The following is a 10,000-nucleotide window of genomic DNA, read 5'->3' on the forward strand; positions in this document are numbered from 1 at the left end:
TCTCTCACTCTCTCACTCTCTCACTCACACTCTCTCTCTCTCTCTCTCCCTCTCACCCTCGCTCTCTCTCCCTCTCTCACCCTCGCTCTCCTCTCTCACACTCTCTCACACCTCGCACACTCTCCCTCTCTCACCTCGCTCTCTCTCCCTCTCTCACCCTCGCTCTCTCTCCCTCTCTCACCCTCGCTCTCTCTCCCTCTCACCCTCGCTCTCTCTCCCTCTCTCACCTGTGACATAAAAGGTCTTGAGTTCAAGCTCCCAATCCAGAGATTTCACCGCGAGACCCCTCTGACTGAGAGCACTGAACAGGTGTCGTATTGTCAGAGGGTCAGTACTGAGGGTGCGCCGCACTCTCGGAGGGTCAGTCTTTCAGTTGAGACATTAAACCGAGGCCCCCGTCTGCCCTCTCGGGCGGGTGTGAAAGATCCCACGGCCACTATTTGGGAGAATAGTGGGGGGGGGGTGCGGATGGAGGGGAGCGGAGAGGGGGAGTTCTTCCCAATGTCCCCGGGGCCAATGTTTATCCCTCAACCAAATCACTAAAAAACAGATGATCACATCTCTGTTTGTGGGATCTTGCTGTGCGCAAATTGGCTGCTTTGTTTCAACAGCGACCTCACTTCCATAAACACATCCTGCGTTGTCCGTGGAGCACTGTGGGACGTCCCGAGGAGGGGGCGGGCGCTAGTGAAACAGAGGGTCTGTCTCCGACGGCGAGGTCAGTGGTCGCGGTGTCTGGGTGCTGACCTTACCTCCCTGTTGGACCCGGATCGATCCGCTCACGCTGCCCAGACTGTTGTTCGCGGTGCACCTGTACTCGCCCAGGTCAGCCTCGCTGGTCACCATCACCTATCGGAACCGAAACGAGACACGGGACAGTCTCAAAGAGAGTCTCCTAACCTGGCGCATCGAATTAAGGGGCAAGGTCAGGATCAACCGGGCAGAAAACCCACTGGGAGCTGCTCGGCCTGGGTGAGAAAATATCACAGCGAGTCCCCAGCACAGAAACAGGCTATTCGGCCCATCTGCTCCGTGCTGGTGTTCCTGCTCCACACCAGCCTCCTCCCACCTCCCCCCCACCCCCCCCTCCATCTCACCCCATCCCCATACCCTTCTATTCCTCTCTCTCCCTCATGTGTTTATCCAGCTTCCCCCTTAAACACATCGACACTATTCACCTCGACCACTCCCTGTGGGAGTGAGTCCCACATTCTCCCCCACTCCCTGGGTAAAGAAGTTTCTCCTGAATTCCCCCAATTGGGTTTGTTAGTGACGATCTGATATCGATGGTTCCCCCTAGTTCTGGTCTCACTCCGACAAGTGGAAACATCTTCTCCACGTCTACCCTATAATCCACTTCATTGACAAATAGTCTCGCCAACTCTAACATGGTCAGCGCCAGCTGGAGGACTGTGTCCGGTTGAGGGCTCCACACTTTAGGAAGGCTTTGGAGAGGCTGCGGAAAAGATTCACGAGAATGGAAAAACGCAGCTCACGCGGACCCGAAACGTTAACTCTGTTTCTCTCTCTCTCTCTCTCCGAGGGCGCTGTCCGGTCTGCGGAGTTTTTCCCGGCATTTTCTGTCTTCATTTCAGATTTCCAGCATCCGGGGTACTCTCCCTTCTATCTCCACGAGAACAGTCCCAGGGACGAGGGACTTCAGTTCCGGGGACAGGTCGGAGAAGCTGGGGCTGTTCTCCTTGGAGGAGAGAAGCTCGAGAGGAGATTTGATCGAGGCGTTCGAAACCATGAGGGGTCCTGGGACAGAGTCGATCGGGAGAGACTGTTCCCCATTGTGGGGAAGGGTCGAGAACAGCGGGGGACACGGGTTTAAGTACAGGAGCAGGGATGTCTTGCTGCAATTGTACAGGGCCTTGGTGAGACCACACCTGGAATAGTATGTACAGTTTTGGTCTCCTTATCTGAGGAAGGATGTACTGGCTACAGAGGGAGAGCAGCGAAGGTTTACCAGACTGATTCCTGGGATGGTGGGACTGACATATGAGGAGAGATTGAGTCGGTTGGGATTATATTCGCTGGAGTTCAGAAGAAGGAGGGGGGATCTCACAGAAACCGATAAAATTCTAACAGGACCAGACAGGTTAGATGCAGGAAGGATGTTCCCGATGGTGGGGGTGAGTCCAGAACCAGGGGTCACAGTCTGAGGATACGGGGTGGACCATTTAGGATTGAGATGAGGAGAAATGTCTTCACCCAGACAGTGGTGAGCCTGTGGAATTCACTACCACAGAAAGTAGTTGAGGCCAAAGCATTGTATGTTTTCTAGAAGGAGTTAGATGTCGCTGTTGGGGGTGAGAGGGATCAAAGGGTATGGGGAGAAAGCGAGAGCAGGCTATTGAGCTGGATGATCAGCCATGATCATAATGAATGGGGGGAGCAGGCTCGAAGGGCCAAATGGCCTATTCCTGCTCCCAGTTTCTATGTTTCTAAGGTGATTGGTCAAAGGAGCAACGGGGACACGAGGAGAAACCTTTGCGCGCAGCGAGTGGTTGGGATCCGGAATGTTCCGCCTGAGAACGTGGGTGGGGGGTGGGGGGGGGGGGTAGGCTGATTCAACCGAGGGGCTTTGAAAGGGAGTTGGATGGTTAACCGGGGAGAGAAGATATCGGCAGGGCCGAAGTGGGTGGGGCGTTGTCGGAGTTGGGGGGTGGGGGAGTTGGGATGAGGTGAGCTCAACTTCAACCTCAACGCTCTTGCCTTGTGGACTCCCACCTCTCTCTCCCGCCACTCCCCGAGCTCCCAGCCTTATCGGTTCCCCTTCCTGCACTGGGCACGAATCTCCCTGCCTCTCGACTCCGGTGCGCCGAACCCCGGACACCAGCCGGCTGTTCATCACCGAAACCTCCCCCCCGCACTCCGCTCCCCCCCACCCCAACACCCCACCCCCTCCGCCACCACACCCACCCCCCTCCCCGCCGGCCCTGACCCCGGCTCCAGTCCGGACTCACCTCCAGCGTGCTGACCGATTCCTCCCGATTTCCCGCAGGGAAGGTGTTGGCAAGCTCCCCGAGGTCGGTGCCGTTGTGGGTCCAGGTAACGGCAGCGCCGGGGTAGCTCTGAAAGCGGCACGACACGTTGACGGGGTTCCCCAGCCAGGTGTGCATGGTCCGCGTCGGGGGAGGCAGCAGTCTGGGGGCGTCTGCGGAGCGGAACACACAGGCGAGAGTTTGAGAGGCTGGGGTTCACACCGGCCTAGTGCCGCTCCGGCCAGGCCGAAGCCTGTCGTCCACGACGAGGGTCCGCGGAGGGGGGGGGGGGGCGCCACGTGAATTCACGCTGAACTCGAGGGAGCCTGTCGGTGCCCCGAGCGGAATGGAGCAAGGGGTTCCCGGTCAAAGCAGCGGAACCGGCCATTCCCAGACAGGACGGTCAGGCTCCCATTTCGGCATCTCCGTTCACCACCTCAGGCCGTTCCCGGTGAGCGTCACACCCCAGGGAGCGCGATCACTGCTGTATTGTGGGTAATGTGGCAGCCAATTTGGGAACAGCAAGATCCCGAGGTACTGACCCTCCGACAGTGCAGCACTCCCTCAGTACTGACCCTCCGACAGTGCAGCACTCCCTCAGTACTGACCCTCCGACAGTGCAGCACTCCCTCAGTACTGACCCTCCAACCGTGCAGCACTCCGACCCTCTGACCCTGCGACCGTGCAGCACTCCCTCACTACTGACCCACCAACAGTGCGGCACTCCCTCAGTACTGACCCTCCGACAGTGCGGCGCTCCCTCAGTACTGACCCTCTGACAGTGCAGCACTCCCTCAGCACTGACCCTCTGACTGTGCAGCACTCCCTCAGCACTGACCCTCTGACAGTGCAGCATTCCCTCAGTACTGACCCTCCGACAGTGCGGCACTCCCTCAGTACTGACCCTCTGACAGTGCGGCACTCCCTCTGTACTGACCCACCGACAGTGCAGCACTCCCTCAGTACTGACCCTCCGACAGTGCAGCACTCCCTCAGTACTGACCCTCTGACAGTGCAGCACTCCCTCAGCACTGACCCTCTGACAGTGCGGCACTCCCTCTGTACTGACCCACCGACAGTGCAGCATTCCCTCAGTACTGACTCTCTGACAGTGCAGCACTCCCTCAGTACTGACCCTCTGACAGTGCAGCACTCCCTCAGTACTGACCCTCTGACAGTGCAGCACTCCCTCAGCACTGACCCTCTGACAGTGCAGCTCTCCCTCAGTACTGACCATCAGTGTGTGAATCGCAGTGATTCTGGAGGTTAACTGAATGACACTTACAATTGACAGTCACTGCGATCGTGGTAGAATTCTGCTCATTACGCTCCATAATTTTCCCGACACATTCATACATCCCAGCATCTGACGGCTCGATGCTGCTGATCTGAAGGTGATTGTTCAGCAGTTTTTGAAAACGTCCTGGGGAGAGATAAAGCAAGTAGATTCAATGTAAAAGATGTGACATTAGACCACACTGGGGGCACTGTGCACAGTTCCAGTCTCCATATCCCTTGGTTAGACCACACTGGGAGCACTGTGCACAGTTCCAGCCTCCATATCCCTTGGTTAGACCACACTGAGAGCACTGTGCACAGTTCCGGTCTCCGTATCCCTTGGTTAGACCACACTGGGAGCACTGTGCACAGTTCCAGTCTCCATATCCCATGGTTAGACCACACTGGGAGCACTGTGCACAGTTCCAGTCTCCATATCCCTTGTTTAGACCACACTGGGAGCACTGTGCACAGTTCCAGTCTCCATATCCCTTGGTTAGACCACATTGGGAGCACTGTGCACAGTTCCGGTCTCCATATCCCTTGGTTAGACCACACTGGGAGCACTGTGCACAGTTCCAGTCTCCATATCCCTTGGTTAGACCACACTGGGAGCACTGTGCACAGTTCCGGTCTCCATATCCCTTGGTTAGACCACACTGGGAGCACTGTGCACAGTTCCAGTCTCCATATCCCTTGGTTAGACCACACTGGGAGCACTGTGCACAGTTCCGTTCTCCATATCCCTTGGTTAGACCACACTGGGAGCACTGTGCACAGTTCCAGTCTCCATGTCCCTTGGTTAGACCACACTGGGAGCACTGTGCACAGTTCCAGTCTCCATATCCCTTGATTAGACCACAATGGGAGCACTGTGCACAGTTCCGGTCTCCGTATCCCTTGGTTAGACCACACTGGGAGCACTGTGCACAGTTCCGGTCTCCATATCCCTTGGTTAGACCACACTGGGAGCACTGTGCACAGTTCCAGTCTCCATATCCCTTGTTTAGACCACACTGGGAGCACTGTGCACAGTTCCGGTCTCCATATCCCTTGGTTAGACCACACTGGGAGCACTGTGCACAGTTCCAGTCTCCATATCCCTTGGTTAGACCACACTGGGAGCACTGTGCACAGTTCCGTTCTCCATATCCCTTGGTTAGACCACACTGGGAGCACTGTGCACAGTTCCAGTCTCCATGTCCCTTGGTTAGACCACACTGGGAGCACTGTGCACAGTTCCAGTCTCCATATCCCTTGATTAGACCACAATGGGAGCACTGTGCACAGTTCCGGTCTCCATATCCCTTGGTTAGACCACACTGGGAGCACTGTGCACAGTTCCGGTCTCCATATCCCTTGGTTAGACCACACTGGGAGCACTGTGCACAGTTCCAGTCTCCGTATCCCTTGGTTAGACCACACTGGGAGCACTGTGCACAGTTCCAGTCTCCATATCCCTTGGTTAGACCACACTGGGTGCACTGTGCACAGTTCCAGTCTCCATATCCGTCAGTTAGACCACACTGGGAGCACTGTGCACAGTTCCAGTCTCCATATCCCTCAGTTAGACCACACTGGGAGCACTGTGCACAGTTCCGCTCTCCATATCCCTTGGCTAGACCACACTGGGAGCACTGTGCACAGTTCCGCTCTCCATATCCCTTGGCTAGACCACACTGGGAGCACTGTGCACAGTTCCGGTCTCCATATACCTTGGTTAGACCACACTGGGAGCACTGTGCACAGTTCTGGTCCATGCCGTGGTGCCATGCTCTATGGGGAGAGAGGGTGCCTTTGTCTGGAAGCTGGTGTATCCCCCTCCCTGAGGAGGGGTAGCCCTCACACGCACTTAATTCAATTCTCGCGCTGGTCCAGGTCGCCAAGGCTGATCTCCCAGAGGCTGATTGTGGGTGAGGTGGAGGATCCTGGACTCTCCGCGATTCCCAGGCCCTTGATCGTTCCCCGCGGGTGATGTGCTTACCGTTCCTGCTCAGTGGGATGTCTTGGCCATCTCGTGTCCAGGAGACCGTGGGCTGCGGAATCCCTGTAACGTCACAGCCCAGCACCGCCTGACTCCCCTCGGCAAACTCCAGCTCTGTCTTGACATTTTGGAAAGTGACCTTTTCTGTGGGTCCAAAGAAGAGTCACGAAGTTTACAGCGTGACAGGACAGCATCAGCCGATTCCCCCATCCCCCTCCCCACGGGCTGGATCTCAGTCCCACTCCCGCATCTCAGACTCACAAAGGCAATGGTTTTAACCACACTCCCAAGACTCGCTCAGAAAATCCAGGCCCACAATCCCCAGGCGAATACATGAGGGAGTGCTGCACTGTCGGAGGGTCAGTACTGAGGGAGTGCTGCACTGTCGGAGGGTCAGTACTGAGGGAGTGCTGCACTGTCGGAGGGTCAGTACTGAGGGAGTGCTGCACTGTCGGAGGTCAGTACTGAGGGAGTGCTGCACTGTTGGAGGGTCAGTAATGAGGGAATGCTGCAAATCGGAGGTCAGTACTGAGGGAGTGCCGCACTGTCGGAGGGTCAGTACTGAGGGAGTGCCGCACTGTCAGAGGGTCAGTACTGAGGGAGTGCCGCACTGTCGGAGGGTCAGTACTGAGGGAGTGCCGCACTGTCGGAGGGTCAGTACTGAGGGAGTGCTGCACTGTCATAGAGTCAGTTATGAGGGAATGCTGCACTTTAGGAGGGTCAGTACTGAGGGAGTGCTGCACTGTCAGTGGGACAATACTGAGGGATTACTGCACTGTCGGTGTGTCAGTACTGAGGGAGTGCTGCACTGTCAGAGGGTCAGTACTGAGGGAGTGCCGCACTGTCAGAGGGTCAGTTCTGAAGAGGATGTAAAGGATTCTACAGCAACCAATAAGAAATGGGGAGTGTGTGGTTTGAAAACAAGGATGAGAGTTTGAAAATAAAGGTATTTCTCAGCGTGACCAACAGTGCTGGGTGCAGAATCGACAATTGCAGTCTCAGATACTAACTGACATAAATGTGATGTCAGGGGTTGGGAAGTTGATAATAAACTGGTTAGAATTCTTACGGATGACTTTAATGCTGATTTTTTTTTTCATTTCAACACCATTGTCGTCTTCAGCTTGGCACATGTAATCTCCGCCATCTGATGCCTTTGCATTCACAATATGCAGCTGCCGGTCATATTCTGACTCACTCAGTTGAAAGCGCTCGTGTTCATCCTTTACAATTACTTCGTCATTCGGAAATTTCCAGTGAAATTCAAAAGCATCACTTCCTTCAACTAGTGCAAGAGAACACGACTTTCATTATCATAGCAGCTGCAGTCAGCTCTGATTGGAACTATGTGAGCTTGTGCATGTGTGTGTGTGTGTGTGTGTGTGTGTGTGTGTGTGTGTGTGTGTATGTGTGTGTGTGCATGTTTGTGAAAGAGTGTGTGTGTATGTGAGTGAATGGGTGTGTGTAAGGGTGTGAGTGTGTGTGATGGTGTGTGTGTGTGTGTAAATGTGAGTGTGAGAGTGTGTGTGGGTTTGCGTGTGCGATTGATGTGAGTGTGTGTGTCTGTGCAAGTGTGTGAGTGTGTGTGTGTCTGAGTATGTGCGTGAGTATGTGTGTGTGTGTGTGTGTGTATGTGTGTGTCTGTGTGTGTATGTGTGTGTGAGACTGAGTGTGTGGGAGTCAGTGAGTGAGTGAGTGAGTGAGTGAGTCAGTGAGTGGGAGCAGTGAGTGTGGGGGAGTCAGTGAGTGGGAGTGAGTGACTGGGAGTCAGTGGGTGAGTGAGTCAGTCAGTGAGTGGGAGTCAGTGAGTGAGGAGTGAGTGAGTGAGTGAGAGAGTGGGAGGCAGTGAGTGAGGGGGAGTCAGTGAATGGGAGTGAGTGAGTGGGAGTCAGTGAGTGAGTGAGTGAGTGGGAGTGAGTCAGTAAATCAGTGAGTGTGAGTCAGTGAGTGAGTGAGTGATTGAGTGAGTCAGTGAGTGGGAATCAGTGAGTGAGGAGTGAGTGAGTGATGAGTGAGAGAGTGGGAGTCAGTGAGTGAGGGGGAGTCAGTGAGTGAGGGAGAGTCAGTGAGTGGGAGTGAGTGAGTGGGAGTCAGTGAGTGAGTCAGTGAGTGGGAGTGTGAGTGAGGAGTGAGTGAGTGGGAGTCAGTGAATGAGTGAGTGAGTCAGTGAGTGGGAGTCAGTGAGTGAGTGAGTGGGAGTCAGTGAGTGAGTGAGTGGGAGTGAGTGAGAGTGAGTGAGTGAGTCAGTGAGTGGGAGTCAGTGAGTGAGGAGTAGGTGAGTGAGTGAGTCAGTGAGTGGGAGTCAGTGAGTGAGGAGTGAGTGAGTGAGTGGGAGTCAGTGAATGAGTGAGTGAGTCAGTGAGTGAGTGAGTTGGAGTCAGTGAGTAAGTAAGTGGGAGTCAGTGAGTGGGAGTGTGGGAGTCAGTGAGTGAGTGAGAGTGAGCGAGTGGGAGTCAGTGAGTGAGTGGGAGTCAGTGAGTGAGTGGGAGTCAGTGAGTGGGAGTCAGTGTGTGAGTGAGTGAGTAAGTGGGTGTGAGTAAGTGGGTGAGTGAGTGGGAGTGAGTGAGTGGTTGTGAGTGAGCGGGTGAGTGAGTGGGAGTGGGTGAGTGGTTGTGAGTGAGTGGGTGAGTGAGTGGGAGTGAGTGAGTGGGAGTCAGTGAGTGAGTGAGAGTGAGTGAGTGGGTGTGTGAGTGGGAGTGAGTGAGTGGGAGTCAGTGAGTGTGAGTGAGAGTGAGTGAGTGGGTGAGTGAGTGGGAGTGAGTGAGTGGGTGTCAGTGAGTGGGACTTAGTGAGTGGGAGTCAGTGAGTGGGTGAGTGACTGGGAGTCAGTGAGTGGGAGTGAGTGAGTGAGTGGGAGTGAGTAAGTGGGAGTGAGTGAGTGGGAGAGTGAGTGAGTGAGTGAGTGGGTGTGAGTGAGTGGGAGTGAGTGAGTGGGAGTGAGTGAGTGGGTGTGAGTGAGTGGGAGTGAGTGAGTGGGAGTGAGTGAGTGGGAGTGAGTGAGTGCGAGTCAGTGAGTGGGAGTCAGTGAGTGGGAGTCAGTGAGTGAGTGGGTGTGAGTGAGTGGGTGTGAGTGAGTGGGTGTGAGTGAGTGGGTGTGAGTGAGTGGGTGTGAGTGAGTGGGTGTGAGTGAGTGGGAGTGAGTGATTGGGAGTCAGTGAGTGACTGAGTGGGAGTGAGTGAGTGGGAGTCAGTGAGTGAGTGAGTGGGAGTGAGTGAGCGGGAGTGAGTGAGTGAGTGAGTCAGTGGGAGTGAGTGGGAATGGGTGAGTGGGAGTCAGTGAGTGAGTGGGAGTCAGTGAGTGGGTGAGTGAGTGGGAGTCAGTGAGTGAGTGAGTGGGAGTGAGTGAGTGAGTGAGTGGGAGTGAGTGAGTGGGAGTGAGTGAGTGAGTGGGAGTGGGTGAGTGGGAGTCAGTGAGTGAGTCAGTGAGTGGGAGTCAGTGAGTGGGAGTCAGTGAGTGGGAGTCAGTGAGTGAGTGGGAGTCAGTGAGTGGGAGTGAGTGAGTGGGAGTCAGCGAGTGAGTCAGTGAGTGGGAGTGAGTGAGTGAGTCAGTGAGTGGGAGTGAGTGAATGAGTGAGTCAGTGAGTGGGAGTCAGTGAGTGAGTGGGTCAGTGAGTGGGAGTCAGTGTGTGAGTGAGTGAGTGAGAGTGAGTGAGAGGGTGTGAGTAAGTGGGTGAGTGAGTGGGAGTGAGTGAGTGGTTGTGAGTGAGTGGGTGAGTGAGTGGGAGTCAGTGAGTGGGAGTCAGTGAGTGAG

General features: G+C 55.2%; 1 protein-coding gene across 1 annotated transcript in view; it reads right to left on the bottom strand.

The window, feature by feature from the left end:
* Positions 1 to 10,000, bottom strand: part of LOC121274044 (neural cell adhesion molecule 1-like) — a 44,782-nt gene that overhangs the window by 22,643 nt on the left and 12,139 nt on the right. The window contains exons 3-7 of the mRNA XM_041181181.1: positions 7,319 to 7,534; positions 6,250 to 6,393; positions 4,273 to 4,410; positions 2,970 to 3,160; positions 753 to 849 (exon numbers count right to left, since the gene is read on the bottom strand). Coding sequence (XP_041037115.1) covers positions 753 to 849; positions 2,970 to 3,160; positions 4,273 to 4,410; positions 6,250 to 6,393; positions 7,319 to 7,534 — 786 coding nt within the window. The remainder of the gene's footprint in view (positions 1 to 752; positions 850 to 2,969; positions 3,161 to 4,272; positions 4,411 to 6,249; positions 6,394 to 7,318; positions 7,535 to 10,000) is intronic.

Source organism: Carcharodon carcharias (assembly GCF_017639515.1).
Source record: "Carcharodon carcharias isolate sCarCar2 chromosome 29 unlocalized genomic scaffold, sCarCar2.pri SUPER_29_unloc_2, whole genome shotgun sequence".
Taxonomy (NCBI): domain Eukaryota; kingdom Metazoa; phylum Chordata; class Chondrichthyes; order Lamniformes; family Lamnidae; genus Carcharodon; species Carcharodon carcharias.